Source organism: Trichosurus vulpecula, chromosome 3 (genome assembly GCF_011100635.1).
Source record: "Trichosurus vulpecula isolate mTriVul1 chromosome 3, mTriVul1.pri, whole genome shotgun sequence".
NCBI lineage: Eukaryota > Metazoa > Chordata > Mammalia > Diprotodontia > Phalangeridae > Trichosurus > Trichosurus vulpecula.
This window is the reverse complement of record NC_050575.1, coordinates 25753648-25772863: the sequence shown is the minus strand read 5'-3', so window position 1 is coordinate 25772863 and position 19216 is coordinate 25753648. Positions and strand designations below refer to the sequence as shown.

Here is a 19216-nt window from a genome sequence, read left to right as displayed (position 1 = left end):
AAGAGGAAAAGAGCTTGTGTGGTATTTTCTGGTGCTCCTTTGTGTGGCGATGATGATGACGATATTCATTCACATAGTATTTTATGATTGGTAAAGTACTTTGCCAATATCTAATTTGATCCTCCTAACAGCCGTGTAAGGCAGGTGCCATTATCCATATTTTGTAGATGAGGAAATTGAGGCCAACTCAGTTAACCAATTTCTCTAGGGTCACTCAACTAGTAAGTGTCAGAGGTGATATTTGATCTCATCTTCATGATTCCAGGGCCAGTTCATGTGTCACCAACTGCTTTGAGACAGAAGTTAAAGTAACTTGCCCAGGTGGGAATAGTGACACAAAGTGGTTTTAAAAATCTACCTGTGTGTATGCAATATAAATTCAAAAGAAAAAAGTGAGAGAATTATTGTGAAAAATCTTTTCCCTCAGCATTGTCCCTTCTAACTTAAAAAAAATTAATTTTGCAGTCACTTATTATTTCTTCCTCCCATTGACCTACCCGCTTCCCAATTAAATTCTTTTTAACAAAAATAAAACTCTCAGAACAATGCATTTTTGTTTATCATTTTAAAAAATTCCTTCTTAACACATCCAAAAGTATGCCTCTCATTCTTTTTTTAAATCTATTATCCCTGAGGCACCTTTTTGCTTTTACACAGCCAACAAAGAGCAATGAATCCTTAGTAAATGAACTCAAAATTATCTTAGGCCATAAAGAGAAGATTAGAATAAATCTTTGCTTAGATCAGAAGATCAATGGAAAATTCAGCTCTGCCAATGTTTTCATCCTTTCTTAGGAAAATATTTTCTTGGTGAAAAGTTCTGTGCCTTCCGTGTAGGTAGGGCTTTTTACTCTATTTAGAGTTATCAAGTCCAAATTTCCCATTCCAGAACTCATATACCATTCATTAAATTTTAACTGTTTTGAATCTCTTTTTCTTTTCCTCATTCCAATCATGATAACTACAAACATAATGTATAAAGCAGTTTTTAATATGTGAATTATGAGGTCCTTCAGTTGAGAACATTCTCAGAATCGATGATCAAATTCAATTGTTTGCTTAAACGTCCTTTTCCTTCTCTGAAATTGCCTGTTGTAGCTTTACAACACATTATAGTTAATATTCTACAGTCATTGAACAATATGAGGAAATTCTAAAAACATAGTTATAGATTTTTCTTCATTAGGATTTATACAAAATATCTACCTATTCACAATTTATTGTTTTCTAGGTTTCTTCAGTTTTTGTTTTTCCTCAGTTTTGTATATGTACAAAGTACAGTTGCATAAGTTTCACTTACCTGAATAAATCACTTCTTCTCTGCCTTATTTTCTTTAAATCTAAAGTTTATTCATTGGACTAAATGAAATCTTAAAGGTTCTTCTTTTCACATTTATGATTGTGTACTGATGATCTAAAACATACTTTTATTGATTCTGTAGTTGTCTGTGGTATGCTTAGTGATCCCTTAGGTATTAACAATATATTTATAAATAATTTGAATGTCTATAGCATACTTTTAAGATGTCATACATTTTCTTATTACAATGTTGTATTCAATTGCAAATACAAGGAAAGTGAAAAGCATTATAAAGATGTACCATCAATGCAAACAACTTTTTACATTGGCAGTTTTCTTCCAAATCCCCACCACCACCACCAAAAAAAAAGATTTATTCAATTTGCATGCAGAGTCTTTTATCCCTTTATTAGTTGGAGACCATGTTAGAGACAGAGACAGAGACATAGAAGTTATCAGTCCTCCGCAATCCTGTTTGGTCATTATTCTGATAAGGATTGAGGATAATAATATTCTATTACAATTATATAACTTTTTTACATTTTTTTTACATTTTCTTATAAACTTATGTTTATATAACTTTTTCATGTGTTTCTCACTTTATGGGCAGTCCCACCCACATTTGTCTTCCTTTCTCCTTCCATCTTTTTCATAAGATCATGAATACATAACAGAACCCTTTCCAAGGTTTGTCTAAATAGACTCCCTCTGTGACCACTGGTGATGTAAGGGATTTTCCCATATTTGAATGGAACCAGTTTATCTTTGTTTAATTCTTTATCATTGTTTATTCATGTTTAGTTTATTTCTCATCACACTTGTGCTTGAATCTTAATGTTTCTACCTAACTCCTGCCTTTTCATAAAGAATGCCTGGATGGGGGGCAGAGCCAAGATGGCAGAGTAAAAGCAGAGACTTGCTTGAGCTCTCCCCCAAATCCCTCCAAATACCTATTAAAATGCCTCTAAACAAATTCTAGAGCAGCAGAACCCATGAAATAAAAGAATGAAACAAATTTCCAGTCCAAGACAACCTGGGAGGTCGACAGGAAATGTCCGTTACACCAGTCTGAAAGAAGAGTGCTGTCCAGCATGAGACATACCAGCACAGACTGGGTCCCCCAGAAAACCTGGAGCAGACCTCAGAGGACTGAATCATTGGTAGCTGTGGTGGTTTCCAAGACATCTTAACCCACAAACATCAAAGAAAACTTAAAATATCAGTAAGGAAGGTCTGTTGGACCTGGGTGAGAGATGAGCATGTTCTGGCCACAGCCCCAGGGTGTTAGTGATGGTGGTGGCAGCAGCGGTGGCAGTGGCTGTTTCTGGAATTGTCAGGTGACAGACCACATGGGGACCGAGCAGTTTATTGTGGGGGGGGTGGTGTTGAAGGGATCTCTTTCCTGATACTGAAGCAGGATTCTCTTGCTTTGCCTATGCCTTAATTTGGGTCACAGTCCTGGGTAGCAGTCCTGGGGCAAGGAGGAGAACTGGTGTGGCAGAGCTTGTGGCAGTATTGGATAGGGAATGCTCCTCACAGTTCCAAGGTAGAAAAGAGTGCTTTTTGTCACCCTCAGATAAAAGCACAGACCAGGAGGGGAGTAAACACCTCTCCTTTGATCATATAACCTTGGAAGAACTCAAAATTTACAGGTCTCTAGAAATATCTCTGAAAACAGCTGCACAAAACCCCTGAAGCTTGGGACAGTACACCTTCCATCCTGGCAACAGAGGCCTACCTTAACAAAGGGATTAAAAAGTCAAGTAATTGGCTGGGGAAATGAGCAAGTAGCAGGAGAAAAATCAGGCTATAGAATCTTACTTTGGTGACAAAGAAGATCAAAATATACAATCAGAAGAAGACAACAAAGTCGAAGCTCCTACATCCAAAGCCTCCATGAAAAATATGAATTGGTTGCAACATGTGGAAAAGCTCAAAAAGGATTTTGAAAATCAAGTAAGAGAAGTAGAGGAAAAATTGGGAGAAGAAATGAGAGTGAGGCAAATAAATCATGAAAAATGAGTCAACAGCTTGCTAAAGGGGACCACAAAAGTGCTGAAGAATATGACACCTTAAAAAATAGACTAAACCCTTTAACAACATGATTGTTGGGGAAGTGTTTTTCATAGTGATACATCTGTGGCCTATGTTGAATTGCTTGCCTTCTTAGGGAGGGTGGGTGGGAAGGGAAGAGGGAAGAAAATTTAGAACTCACTGTTTTAAAAGCAGATGCTCAAAAAAAATTATTTTTGCATGCAACTGGGAAATAAGATATATATGAAATGGGGCATAGAAATCTATCCTGCCCTACAAGAAAATAAGGGGAAAGGGGATGGGGGGGAGTGGGGTAACAGAAGGGAGGGCTGACTGGGGAACAGGGCAAATGGAATGTATACCATCTTGGAGTGGGGGCGGGGTAGAAATGGGGAGAAAATTTGTAACTCAAAATCTTGTGGAAATCAATGTTGAAAACTAAAATATTAAATAATAAAATATGAAAAAATAGGCTAACCCAAAAGGCAAAAAAGATGCCCAAAAAACCAATGAAGAGAAGAATGCCTTAAAAAGCAGAATTGACCAAATGGAAAATGAGGTCCAAAAGTTCACTGAAGAAAATAATTCCTTAAAAATTAGAATGGAGCAAATAGAAGCTAATGACTTTATGAGAAATTAAGAAATTATAAAACAGAACCAAAAGAATGAAAAATAGAAAACAATGCGAAATATCTCATTGGAAAAACAACTGACTTGGAAAATAGATACAGGACAGATAATTTAAAAATTATTGGACTACCTGAAAGCCACAATCACAAAAAGAAAAGAGACCCTAGACATCATCTTTCAAGAAATTATCAAAGAAAACCTCCCTGATATTCTAGAATCAGAAGGGAAAATAGGAATTGAAAGAATCCACCAATCACCTCCTGAAAGATATCTCAAAAGAAAACTCCTAGGGATATTGTAGCCAAATTCCAGAGCTCCCAGGTCAAAGAGAAAATATTGCAAGCAGTCAGAAAGAAACAATTCAACTATTGTGGAAAGACAATCAGGATAATGCAAGATTTAACAGCTTCTACATTAAGGGATCGAAGGGCTTGGAATATGATATTCCGGAGGTCAATGGAGCTAGGATTAAAATCAAAAATCACCTACCCAGCAAAACTGAGTATCATACTCCAAGGCAAAATATGGATTTTCAATAAAATAGAGGACTTTCAAGCTTTCTCAGTGAAAAGACCACAGCTGAATAGAAAATTTGACTTTCAAATACAAGAATCAAGAGAAGCATGGAAAGGTAAAGAGGAAAGAGAAATCATAAGGGACTTATTAAAGTTGAACTGTTTACATTCCTACATGGAAAGATGATGTTTGTAACTCATGAGACCCCCTCAGTATTAAGGTAGTTGGAGAGAAGAGAAAGAGAGAGAGAGAGAGAGAGAGAGAGAGAGAGAGAGAGAGAGAGAGATAAAGGGCACAGGGTGAGTTGAATACGGAGGAATGATATCCAAAAAATAAAATTAAGGGATGAGAGAGGAATGTACCGGGAAGAGAAAGGTTGAGGTAGAATACAGTAAATTATCTCATATAAAATAGTCAAGAAAAAGCTTTTACAGTGGAGAGGAAGAGGGGTGAGGTGAGAGGGAATGAGTGAACCGTACTCTCATCAGATTTGGCTTAAGGAGGAAATAATATGCTCAATTGGGTGTGAAAATCTATCTTACCCTACAGGAAAGAAATGGGGAAGAGGATTAGAGAAGGGGCGATGACAGAAAGGAGGGCAAATGGAAGGAGGGGGTAATCAGAAGCAAACACTTTTGAGGAGGGACAGGGTCAAAGGAGAGAATAGAATAAATGGGGGGGCAAGATAGGATGGAGGGAAATATTGTTAGCCTTTCACAACATGACTGTTACAGAAGTGATTTGCATGATTGCACATGTATAACCTATAACGAATTGTTTGCCTTCTCAGTGAGGGTAGGTGGGGAGGGAGGGAGGGTAAGAATGTGCAACTCAAAGTTTTAAAAAGGAATGTTAAAAATTGTTTTTACATGCAATCTGGAAATAAGATATACAGGCAATGAGGTATAGAAGTCTTTCTTGCCCTAAGGAAAATGGAAGGAAAGGGTATAAGAGAAGGGGGTGGGGGTGATGATAAGAGGGAGTGCAGATTGGGGGAAGGGGTAATCAGAATGGATGGAGATGTAGAGAAAATTTTGAATTCAAAATCTTCTGGAAGTGAATGTTGAAAGCCAAAAATAAATTAATTACTATCTCTAAAAAAAGAGAGAAAGAGAGAAACAAACAAATAAACTCTTAAAAAAAGAATGCCTGGATGTCTTCTATTTTGTTAAATGTCATTTTATCACCTTTAGTATTATATATAGTTTTACTGACTGAGTTATTCTTGGTTATAAGCCTTTATCCTTTACTTTTTATAATATTTTATTCTAGGTTCTCAGCTTTGGTATAGTGGTGTGATGGCTCTTTTTTTAATACTTTCTTTTTCTCTGTAGAATTTTTTTTCTTCGACCTGCTACCTCTGGAATTTAGCTATGATGTTCCTGGGAGGTTTTATTTTAGGGATTTTTCTAGGTCAATATTATGAATTCTTTCCATTTCTACTCTATGCTCTGATTTCATCTAGATAGTTTTAAGTTTTCTTGAAATCAGATTTCCAGACTCTGGTTTTGGTCATAGCATTTCAATAATAAAATGATTTCTAAATGTTATCTCTCATCTGTTTTCCAGGTCATTTTTTTGCTTTGAAATATCATTTTGTGTATATTTTTCAATCTTTTTACATTTAAGAAATTTCTTATGGTCTCATGGATTCATTGGCTTAATTTTTAAGGAGTTTTTTGCTTTGGGAAGGTTTACGAACTTTTCCCTTTCCAATTCTTTCTTTCATAGCTCTCATTTTTTGGGTGAGGGAAGGGACAAGGCAGTCAGAGTTAAGCAACTTGCCCAAGGTCACCATGTCTGAGGCTGACTTTGAACTCACATCCTCCTGGCTCCACAGCTGATGCTCTATACTGTACCACCTAGCTGCCCCAGCTCCCATTTCTTTTATAATTGCTTCCTCAAGCACACTCAATTTAGGAAAAAAATTCTTACCTTTTTTTTGTTAAACTCTTGATTTATCTCTTTCAGACATTCTAGTTAAGTTTTTCTTCAGACTGTTTTTTCTTTTTTTTTTTGTTTTTATGTGTTTTGAAGTCATTCTGTTCTTTAGCATTTGAGTTTTGAGCTACCTTTCACCATAATGACTATTTTTTATGAGATTGGTTTTTTGTTATTGTTTTTTCTTCTCATTCTTACAGATTAATTCCTGACTTTAAACAATGGGATGGTTTGACTCTGGAGCACTTCTAAACTGGTCCTATTAGTGCATTCTTTGTATGTGATGTTGTGCTATTCTAAGGCCTTAGGAATAGGCTTGGGACATGCAAGGTTTCAAATGTTGCCAGAGTGTCCCAATCCAGGGCAAGGTCTGATTGTTCTACACCACCACCACCACCCCTACCCACTTTTGAACCATGTAATGTCTTGACCAAAATTTTGGATAGGAGGAAAGGTGTTTGCTGCTTGATTCAGACCCTGTCAGCTGCCTTGATGCTCTATCCTTTCAGAGTGGCAGAATGTTGGGCTCCATTTTGGTTTAGAATTGTTCCCTCTTTATTCCTTTATAGACTTGTCTAGATGGTCGGAAATTAGATGTCCTCTTCCTCAATCCTCAATCCCTTGGACCCTTCTAAGGCCTTTGAGAGTACTGAACATCCTCTCTTCCTTTATACTTTCTTTTCACAATTTTTTTATGGACAGTACTCTCTTCTGCCTAACTATTTCTACCTCCACCCTATTTGACTTCTTCTTAGTCTCCTTTTCTCAGTCCTCATCTACATCATGCCTTCTATACTATTTTAGATATTGACCATATTACCTACCATAGTTTTGCTTACCATCTATGCTGATGCTTTGCAAATATCCTAATCCTGGGGCATCTAGGTGGTGCAGTGAGTAGAGCATTGGCCCTGGAGTCAGGAGAACCTGAGTTCAAATCTGGCCTCAGACACCTGACACATGTACTAGCTGTGTGACCTTGGGCAAGTTACTTAACCCCAATTGCCCTGCCCAAAAACAAACAAAAAAAAATCCTAATCCTACTGTAATCTCTCTACTTACCTCCAATCTTATATCTTCAATTGCTCTTTTAACATCTCAAAGCAGATATCCAGTAGATATCTTAAACTCAATATCACTAAAGTCAAATTCATTATCTTACAGAATGGTACCATATTGCCTGTTCCTCAGGCTAGTAGTTATCTTCAACTTCCTACTATCTCTCACCTTTATTCCCTCTCCCCCTGCCATATCCAATCTATTACCAAGCCCTCTTGATTATCTTTTCAAAATATCTCTAAGATACCCGCTTTTCTCCTATGACACAGCCACCACTCTGCCATAGACCCTCATCACTTCATGCCTGGACTATTGTAATACAGTACCATTGAGTCTGTTTCAGATCTCTTCCTATTCTAATTGTTCCCTGAATTCAGGCACTAAAGTGATTGTCCAAAATGCAGTCTTACTTTGTCAGCACTAAACACACACACACACATACACACACACACATACACACACACACCCTCAATAAGTCCAATAAACTAGATTTTGTTTTGCAATATTTGCTAGTAAATGATATGATGGATCTAAGGAACTTTATCACAAGTATTACCATTATGATTTTGCCACAATTTCAGATACTTCAGCGAGTGGCAGCTAGGTGGCTCAGTAGACAGAGCATCAGGCCTGGAGTGAAGACATGAGTTCAAATCCAGTCTCAGACATTAATTAGCTCTGTCACCCTTAGCCAGTCTCTTAACCCTGTTTGCCTCTGTTTCCTCATCTGTAAAAATGAGCCAGAGAAGGAAATGGTAAACCATTCTAATATTTTTGCTAAGAAAACTCCAGATGGGGTCACAAAGAGTTGGACATAACTGAAAACAACTGAATAAGAACAATAATAGAAAGTTATAAAAACCATTTTAGATAATGCAGCTACATATATGAGGTACTTCAAATATTGTGGCTGTTTACCTCTCAGCATGATTAAGAATTTTGAACATTTTTCTTCCATCACTAGAGGAAAACTGTATCATATTATGAAGGCAGTAGATGATTGAAGAAAAGGTGAAAATTATTGCACTGGTTTTCATACTTCCATCAGTTTCTTTGCTTTGCTGTTCTGACAAGCAATAAAGACATACCCTGAGATGCTGTCTCTACCAACTTGTAATAAAATTTTGATGGTGGCACAGTTTTTCTTCAGTATCTATGTTCTTACCTTCCTGTTTTCTTTGTTTTTTAATGCCTGGACTTATTTGTTTGCACCATGTGGTGTCCGTGGGAAAAAGCCCTTGTGCCCAACCTCAAGCAGCCCAGTCTCCTTAATTCTGTTCAGATGCCTCAATCCCTCTGATGAATTTATGTCTGGGAACAGATTAGTTTGTCAAACCTGCTAGAGCCAGTTACAATTAATGTGTATAACATAAACCTTTACTGAGTAAAGGCCATTTTCAAGGTGCTATGATGCAAGATGCTATGGTTTGAAGGAGCAGATTGAATTAAAGAAAGGGCAGACATTGTCCCTAGCTTTGTCAAGTTTACAATTCTGTAGGTGAATAAAACACATAGAATATGTGTAAATAACTCTACCATGAAGCAGGCTATAATGATTTCTGGAGGATTATTTGATTTTGAATCATACATTGACACGGTATTTCAGAGAATACTTCAATGAAATTTCTCAGATCCAATCAAGTAAGTAACATTTATTAAGCCCTTACTATTTGTCCTTCACTGTGGTTAGCATTGGGAATACAAATATAAGCGCAATGAAGGATTGTCCCTTCCCACAAGGTACTTGTATTCTAAAGGGATAAGAAAACCCTTAAAAAGTATCTGAACAGTATAATGAACCTGGGAAAGTACACATGTAGGGGCATGGCAGATTCCAAGGCCTGAGGTAGACCATCTGCAGAGTAACTTAGAAGAGAATTAAAACATGGTTGGTGTGGACATTTTCTTTAAAATATACATTCTGAGAAGAACAAATGAATTAGTCAAAAGGTCGAGAATATCAGAGAGTACTTTCTGGTTGTCAGAAGTCCAGGATTAGAATGAGCTGACTGACTTAGGAAGCTTCTCTGTCATAGGAGGAAACATTGGGGTCAAAAGTGGATCAGTAATGCATCCTCTGTGATAGTTCCAAGTTTGTTCCTGCTAGTTTTTCGAATAGCCCTACTGCCACAGGATTCTCAGATCTCTGCAGAACCATTCCACCCCATGGCAGAGAATCCCCATGTCCAAACTATGTGATCTAGGATCCAGATTTCTAAGCACAAGATAAAGTTTTTGGCCAATGGTAATTCATATCTTTTTTGGACCTTCCATGTTTTTTTATATATGAGGTCACTGAATGTGCAGTGGGGGACTTAGATCTTGAACAAAGTTCTCTAAATGAAATAGAAAAAAATATTGAGAGTTAGATCTATTATGATGGTGAGGCTTCCATGGATCCAGGCAGCCTAGAGACACAAGATGCTGCTTCCTGAGCAGAGTTTATAATTCACATTCCCAATTAGCTCCCAAATGCTCGGCAGGTGCATTTTGCCAGCTGTTTCATGTCTATATGCAAATACTACTTCCTAGGAAGGCCTGCTGAGCTCCTCCGGTGTTGTGACAAAACAAGTCCTCTGTGGGAGTGAACATTTACAATTGAGTCTTGCCTTTTAATACTCTAATCAAGGAAGAATTAGCAGCTGGAACTCCAACCCCTCTTAAAAATCCTAGGGTTTGATCATCAGACACTGCTATGAGAATTAATTCTGGAAGTGAGGAGTCAACCACCGCATGCAAAAATCACACCTGCAGTATTGTTCTCCATCATCTCTGGGACCCATTTGTCTTCAGTGGCAATGTGGTAGCCTGTTCTTTTGGAAAAGCAGGAATGCTTCACACAAGATCCAAGGTACTTATGGAAATTTCATTTTGGAATATTCCCTTAGTGGTACTTGGTGAAATTACATCTAATGGCAATCCTAAATTTCCAGTCCAGTTAATCATCTCCCAGGGTTCAGTTGCCCCTCAGGATTAGACAGGTAATGTAGGTAGGGAAAAGCAATAATTAGGAATTTGGACCTTTAACATTCTCATAACAAACTAAAGCTGGGAGAATGCCACAGGATTCTCCCTCTGCTCAGCAGAGGTGAGAGAAGAGAGGGGCATTAGGATGTGAAGGAAAAGTCAGTACTTACAGTACTGGGGATTGTGGAAGATAATGGGTCAAGACTTTCGGAGTAGAGCCCCAATCACTGTTATTAAGTACCTTATTACTTTAAAGGACTATTGTTGCTAATTAGGTGCTGAACTCCTGTTTCTAATGCTCTTTGTCTTGGGCCCTGTTTTCTTCTCTCTCTGTATTACTTCTACTTGTGATTTCATCAGCTCTGATGGATTTGATTGCCACCTTTATTCTGCTGGCCTCAAATGTTTCATATCCCAATATTCCTGCTGACCTGCAATCTGGAATCTCCAACTCCTTCTCAGACCTCTTGACCTGGATGTCGAGTAAACATATTAAACAAAATATGTACAAAACAGGACTCATTATCTTCCCCTCTAAACCTTACCCCACACACCTTACCTTCCTTATTATGATAGTGGATATCACCTTCCTCCCTATTTCTCAGGCCTAGAACATAGGCGTTTTCCTGGATTATTTACTGTCTCTCACTATCCACATCGAAGTTGTTGCAAAGATCTGCTGATTTCACCTTTTCAACAGCTCTTGAATATTCAACCCTCTATCTTCTGACTCTGCCCCCACTCTTGTTCAGACCTCATCACCACGGATCAATTATTGCAATAGCCTGTTGGGTGGTTTACTTGCCTCAAGTCTCTCCCCATGCCAATCCATCCTCAATTCAGCCATTAACCTGATTTTCCTAAAGTGCACTTCCAATTATGTCACCCCCTACTCAATAAACTCCAGTGGCTTTCTATTGCCTCTATTACCCCATTTGTCACATTCAAACCCCTTCATAACCTAGCCTGCTCCTACATTTTAAGTCATTTTATTCCTTACTCCCAGACAAGTACTCTTTGATCCAGCGACACTGGCCTTCTGCCTAATTTTTGAACCACGATACTCCATCTCTCAGCTCCAAACATTTTCTACTGGTCTTCCCCCATTTCTGGAAAGGTTTCCCTCCCCTGCTCTGACTCCAGACCCCCATTGACTTCTCTTAGGACCCAACTAAAATCCCACCTTCCACAGGAAACCTTCCATAAACCTTGTTAATTCTGGTGCCTTCCCTTTATTATTTATTTCCTATTTGTCTAATATATAGCTATATTTGTTTACATCCTCTCTCCCTCATTAGGTTGCAAGTCCCTTGATGGCTTGGAATGACTTTTGTTTCTTTTTTTAATCGCAGGGGCATAGTGTAATGTCTGGAACATAATCTGCACTTAATAAATATTAACTGCATGCCCACTAATTTCAGTATCCTGTCCTATTCGAATCCTGCTTATCTTCTCCTGGTGTGCTTCTCGGTGGAGTTAATGGAAATGCAAGATTAACCTCTATCATCACCTCTGAACTACCTTTTCAGGAGACACGGTGGCTATTTTCCAACATTATATATTTTACCTCTCTAAATATGGAATATACAAGCTAAGTGCCTTTAATATGTAGAGTATCAAAATTGTGCTGGCCAAAATAGGCCTTTTGAATATGCAGGATGAAAAAAGTCACATCTTTGTGAGAGGCAGAAGCATTTGAAGGTGTCAGATAGGCACAATTCTATCAAATGAGGGAAATGATTTCATATATTTATTTAAATATATAACTTGTCCTGGTCACCTTTTTCTCAGGAATTTGTAGTAACACTGTATCCTGCAGAGTGTACATAGAGTGGGTACAGTCTTTGCTGAGCAGGGGAACTGAAATTTCTCTGGTATTCAGATTTATCTGTAGTGGATACTGTCATAACAAAGCTCTCATTACTGCCTAATACCCAGGAAATATAAATCGACAAACTTTTGTGGTTCAATTTACGGCCGAAAATCTTGCTGAAAGAACTTGCTTTTTCTGCCAAGCTTTAAAGAAGGACCTTGATGAAACTCAGGTAGTAATAGTGTTTGGTGTGAAGACTTACACAAAAATGCCCAGTGGCACCTCTATAACAGGGCAAGTGGGAACGTTTCCAGTCTCCTGAAGTTCAGATGGTCTTAACAGTCATAAACTCCTCCAGGAGCTTATACATGTCTGAAGTTAGCACCTATTTCTAAAGGATAGTAGGATAACACTATTTGTCAGCCTTTTTCACTTCCTCCTACTTCCCAAGGGTTGCACTCTGGTTGATCTCATCTATGGTCCAATCCCACCATATTTTCCCTCCTTCACCCCTGTTAATAATTTTGTCAGTAGAAGCTTAACACTTTTCTAGGGTCTTCATCCATGGAAATCTGATTCCCCAGCATCTTTACCCTCATGAATCAATTTGTCTTTTAAAGTTTATTTGAGAGTAAGATGTTGCTTGACCTGAGGTGAATTTTTGGAAGCTATAAAAGGGTTCCACAATTTATAATTGTTGCTTTTATACAGCAAAAATTTATACTTCTCCATATTTTCCCTTTCAAAAATCAGTATAAATTCTCACTAGATCAAATGCACTTATCTGATACAGGCCATAATAGTCTCATGTAGATTGATTCATTGGTCAAGAGGCTTTTGCCTTACTAAACTTCATTGCAGAGCTCATGTTTCCCAGATCAAAATCCTTGGCTCTACATTTCATGATTAAAAAAACAAAACAAAACAACCAAAAAACGACCCAAGTCAACAAAATAGTCAAGTCCCCAGTTTGTCACTGATGTTACGGCTCTATCAGAAATCCACCTGTACAGGAGGCGGCCCTGGATTCATCATTCTCTTTTAGTGTGACTCCATCACTCTATTAGTGTGCCGAGAATAATTTATCCTCCTGTACCTGATTCAGGGTTCCCTCTGGAATGCATCAGAAATGAGAAAAAAACACCACGTGTCATTGTCTGTTTCATGCTCCATTTGCCAAAATGCCTCATGATTCTAACAATATTCACTGGGCAAGTCACTGATAGAAACAGCCGGTGATGGATACAGGGTGTCATTTTTCACTTTTCTGGAGCAAAGAGGTGGCCCAGAGATTTCTATCTGTATCCCGATCATAATTATGTATACCCTTTTCTATTTTTATGTAATCCTACACCAAAAACTAACCTGTTGTATTTACAGAAGTCCAACTTACTATTGTTAATAAAAAATTGCTCTCCTTTCTGGAAATGTGTATGCATGCTTCTAAACCTTTAGGTTAAAGTAAAGAGATCTCATGATTTTATAAAACATAACTGTAATGTTTCCTCAAGTCTTTCAGCAGCTGAAGCTATGAGTTCCTTTAAGTCACTCCAGGCGCACTAATTGAGTATTTTCTTACAGGTGACACATGCACCATGGCTGACTACAACCGTCTAAAGCATATCCTCCTAGACCTACAAGCCCAACGTCATATGCAGAACAATGTCCCTGGTCCAGACTCATCACAGAAGCATTTTCTTGTGGAATCCCTGTTTAAGTACTTAGATTACAACGGCAACGGATACCTCAGCAGTTCTGAACTAAATCAGGTCAGTATGTTGTTTAGCTCAGGAAAACAATTGAATTATAAAGGAAATAACATTTTTTTTATTCAATGTGTAAATTAAATATAACACAGTTGAATTCTTCTGTGAATGATAAATATTGACTATGTGTCTCATTAGTGTTAAGCAGATATAGAAATCCATCTTGGAAATGGTGTTCCTTCTATTTTTGCTCCCAGATGTTGGCAATCTTTCATTTAGATCAGTTCAAAATATTATCAAAAACAAAATTATGTCTGTTGCTTCATTCTACCAGCCACCCAAAATTGTTATTTGTAAACATGCTCTAAAGTCTTCCCTGCTAGCTGGCAAAATAGACACTTCAGAGTAGTTCTCAAGTGTTTTAATTAGGAAAGAAACTCCTTTTCTTCCTCAAGTGCTTTCTTCCTTATGGAAATAATGCTAGAATAAATAATAGCTTGGTTCCTTCTCCTCTACTTTGTACTTATTGACAGGTACTTTGTCAGAGAAGTCAAATATGATAAACTGCAGAACTCTCACCTTTAATTACCAATTCCTGACCTTTTGAATTCATTGTGGTAGTAGTACTAGAGACAGCAAAGCAAAGAACAGTAGAATGACCTTCCCTGGTGCAGAGATTAAGCTGTATCTGAATTTGTTTTGGTAGTATGGTACACTGGAAATATCACTGCATACAGACTGCAGAGTTCTGGCTCTGTCACAATTTCAATATGGTATCCTCTCTTCAAACTTAATTTCCTTTTTAATATAATCACAGGACTATTGACCTAGAGGTAGGTCAGAACTTAGAGGTCATTAATCCAAAACTCTCATTTTACAGGGGAGGAAACTAAGTCACAGAGAAATTAAAATAGTATTAAAAGAGTAATAATACTAATTAATATTCATATAAGGCTTATTATATTCTGGGTAATATTATAGATCTTTTAGAAATATTATATTATTTGGCCCTCACTAGAGACCTGGGAATAGGTGCTATTTGTTGTTGTTGCTCAGTCAGTCATGTCCAGTGCCTTGTGACCCCGTGGACCATAATACACCAGGCCCTTCTACCTTCCACCATCTCCTGAAGTCTCTCTGAGCTCATATTTGATGTTTCCATGACACTATCTATCCATCTCATCCTCTGTCATCTCCTTCTTTTGCCTTCAATATTTCCCCAAATCTGGGTCTTTTCCAATGCTTCCTGTTTTTTTTTACTATGTAGCCCAAGCATTTAGGCTTCAGCTTTAATATTTGATCCTCTAATGAATATTCTGAATTAATTTTTTTCTGAAATACTTGATTGCTTGATCTCCTTGCTGTCCAAGGAACTCTGAAAAGTCTTCTCCAGCACCACAATTCAAAAGCTTCGATTGTGAAGTGCTCAGCTTTCTTTACAGTCTAACACTCACACCTACACATTGCTACTAGAAAAACTGTAGTTTTTGCTATATGGACCTTTGTTTGCAAGGTCACGTCTCTGCTTTTAAGGATGCTACTCAGTTGCCATAACTTTCCTTCCAATAATAAGTGCTATTTTTATCCCTAATTTACAGTTGAGGAAACTGAGACAAAAAATGATTATGTAATTTTCTCATAGTAGCACCATGAGTTAGAATCTGATTTCATATTTGAACTCAGGTCTTCCTGCCTCCCAGCCAAGTGTTCTATCCACTGCACCTCTTTGCTGCCCTGAGTCCAAACATCTAATAAATTTCTAAGGTAGAATTTGATATCAGATCATCTCAATTCCCAATTGCCTTAGGCACTATATCACACTTTCTTTGACCGTAGGGTGATAATATGGGGTGGTGGGGGGGAACTTTCAGTCAATTTAGACAATTATGAAACAGAGTTATGTCTTGAAAACTATCCCTGAGTGTCCTTGAACCTTCACTGACATTTCTAAATCTGTGTGCAGTGGACAGGATATGATCCTTGAATGGTGGCTCACAATTGTCTCTCACTGGGCAGTTTTCTAAGGAGTTACATTCATTGTCTCATCTGCTATCTCACAGTGAGATAGGGAATGAGTCAGAGTGGCATTTTGCAAATTAGGAATCCAAGCACCAGAGAGCCAGAGAGGAAAAGTGACTTGCCCTTGTCAGGTCTTAGAAGTTTACTGAATATCATGCATACTCATTTTTTTTTGTAGGGAATATGAGTAAAATTTCACTAACAGCTGATTCTCAATTTGTCCATTATCTGAGCTTGTTTCCTTAAAAAAAAAAAAAGAATTGTTCCTCTAGTTTCTACATTTCCATTCAGAGTTAAGAGTTCCTATTGATCTAATGAGGAGAGACAGGCTATTTCTTGCTCAAAATAAATGACCCCCAAGAATGAGGAGCCAGGAAAGTCCGATTTCGATTCCAACAAGAGAGATGTCTTCAATGAGCAGCTCACCCTACAGAATCAAAGAAATTTCCTCCTTGTGGAAAGAAGATTCCATGTACAAGTGTGGTCACTGGAATGTTATTTACTCTTTAAAATTTAACATATTGAAAGCCACTTTTATAAATGTCTAGAATATCATGCAGCTAAATTATATTACACCAGTTGGGCTTCTCTTAATAATAAATCAAGCAACCCAGTAAAAATGTGTCAGTCTTATGGATAGTAAATCAATTCTCAATAAAAATTATATTTCCCTCTGTCCAGGATTGATCTTTAAACTTATGGTTGATTTCACTTTCATAGAAACCTTTTTACTTGCTGAATAAAGGCATGTTTATTTGTTTACTTATTTAACTTCATTACTTTAAATAGTCTTTAATGTAAATGGCTGAGATGAGAATGATAAATACATTTTTAAAAAGTTTCCCTGTTGCTAACAATTGGAGTTCTTCCCAAAATTTTTCCTGATACCATTTTTCTTATGTTTCCTAGCCATTTGCTGGGCTTGTGGTTCATGATGTAGGCTAGTTTTCTAGCAATTCTTTCAAAATCCTTTTCCTAAGTCTTATTTTTTCATTTTATGAAAGTCTGAATACACCAACAAGTGATCATGCTTCTCAGCCATTTGTATGTTCTTAGAGTCAGAGCAACAAAGCATAAGCCCAAAGTTCATCTACTCCTTAGTGTTAGAAACCAACATAAATACATCCAGAACAGAGATAACTATCAGGTTGTAGGCTCTTTAGCTGACCTGCCAGTAAGGAACATGAACAGCATGAGCCATACTCTAATTCCACTCGCTGATCTGAACCCCCAGTCCCTGGGTACCTTAGGACTAAGGTTACATACATTGACAAATGTGGTTATCTAGCTCATTGTCACCTATTTTGGAGTCCTTATGTGTTTCCTTTGAAGATAGTGATCAACTTTGACCTCACCAGCCACTGACACATTCTCAGACCTAGAATGAATCATCGAATTTATTTAGTTCAGTTCTTCCCAATAGTCCAGTATAGCTGACTATCATCATTTAACCACTCTTGGTAACTATCAGGTAATGGGTACCTCATAATAGTATAAGGGGTCATAACAGTTTAGTCCCTCATTTCTCATGACTTAATATTTACTCTTCTGACTATACTGTACTGTCCCCATTATAATTTATTTTATGACTAGGGTATCTAGGTGTTATAGTTTATAGAAAAGTATAGGAATGTATAGTAATCAAAAAAAATTGAATTCAAATCTTATCTTTGGTGTTTATAAGTTATCTGAACACTGGCAGTTTGGTTTATTTTTCATAAAACTCCATTTATAAATTTGTTGTGAGGGTCAAATGAAATACCACATAAAACTCTTTGAAAATCTAAATTCCTGATATAATTTCTCTTTATTATATTATATATTATTTTAATATATTTCCATATTATTCCCAAGGCTATCTTAAAATATTTTTAAACTATTTTGCTATAATCCAGTTATACTATGTCTATACTATCATAATGAAACAGAAAACACTAAAAATTGAGGCCCAATGCTGGTATTTATTTCATGTGTTCTCTTACACTTCCCTTTTCATTTTGGGGCTTCAGTTTCTTAACCTATAAAATGAATGGAGGAGTATTAAGTGATCTCTAATGTCCTTTCCAGCTCCACCTTCTGTCTATTAGCCATTTAGTCAATGAAAAGTCCATTTTCTTCCCACATACCGCATTGATTTTTTTAAAGGAAAATCACAAACAAGAAATTCAGTTACATATTGGAGTCAAGTTAAACTAACTGTCAAGTACGTAAGCATTTATACTTCCTAAATCAGTAAATTATTTCAGTCAGTGCTTGATTAATTGTTTTCATGATATCTAGACCTAAGAAAACCACGAAGAAAATTTTCAGTATGTAAATTATACTTTAAAATGTGTTGAACATATTTATATTAACCTGGAGAGCTTGTTGTGAAATGTTTATAATCACTCTACTGACAAGAAAGACATATAATACATACAACATCAAAGGAGGGAGAATCTTCCTAATTAATTATGAATTTTTGACTGACTGAAAATATGCTGGTTTTGGCACCTAATTCAATATTTCCTATTACACAGAACTCATTACATAAGAAAAAAAATCTTTATTCTCTTCCTAAATTCTCACACCAAACAACCTCATTTCCATCTCTTACCTTTTACTATTCCTACTAACTCTGAGCTTTAACCTCTTCTTAAAGTATGTGTTTAATTTGCTTTTTAGGTCAAATTCACATCCTTCAATTTCTAGTTATAGAATAACTAGGGGCTCGATGAGCCCCAAAAGTAATACATATTTTGGGAAGGTACAGCCTAAGCCCTATAATAGGTCTTTATGTCTCAAGATTTACAGCTGAAAATAAGACCAACAAAACCTCTATTAGAACATTTTTGTTTTAACAAGCTGGAAAGATGAGCCCCAGAGCATTGCCAAGACTGTCTTAGGACCAAACAGATGGCAGATCCAGAATCTGAAATCTCATCTACCAGAAAGGCTGATGTGCAGATTTCCGTTGTACAATAGCAAAATACCTATCCCACTTCCACCCCAATGGTATTCTTTTTTTATTATTATTATTTCCATTATGAATCATCTATTTTCTCTTTCCCACTTTCCTTTTTCCTCCTCATGAATAATTGAATAAAAGTGAAGAAAATGAAAACCCTCAGAAAAATAAGCATATCTAATCAAATAATGTTTCCTCATTGGCCATGTCTACAAATATAAATTTTATTCTTCATTTTAAGTTCATCACCTCTCTGGCATGAAACAGGAACCCTGCTCTATCTT

The 19216-nt window shown here is 37.0% G+C and overlaps 1 protein-coding gene across 1 annotated transcript in view; it reads left to right on the top strand.

Moving 5' to 3' along the window:
- The window catches only part of FSTL4 (follistatin like 4), an 856236-nt gene that overhangs the window by 518951 nt on the left and 318069 nt on the right, over nucleotides 1-19216 (top strand). The window contains exon 4 of the mRNA XM_036752996.1: nucleotides 13842-14029. Within this exon, the coding sequence (XP_036608891.1) occupies nucleotides 13842-14029 (188 nt within the window). The remainder of the gene's footprint in view (nucleotides 1-13841; nucleotides 14030-19216) is intronic.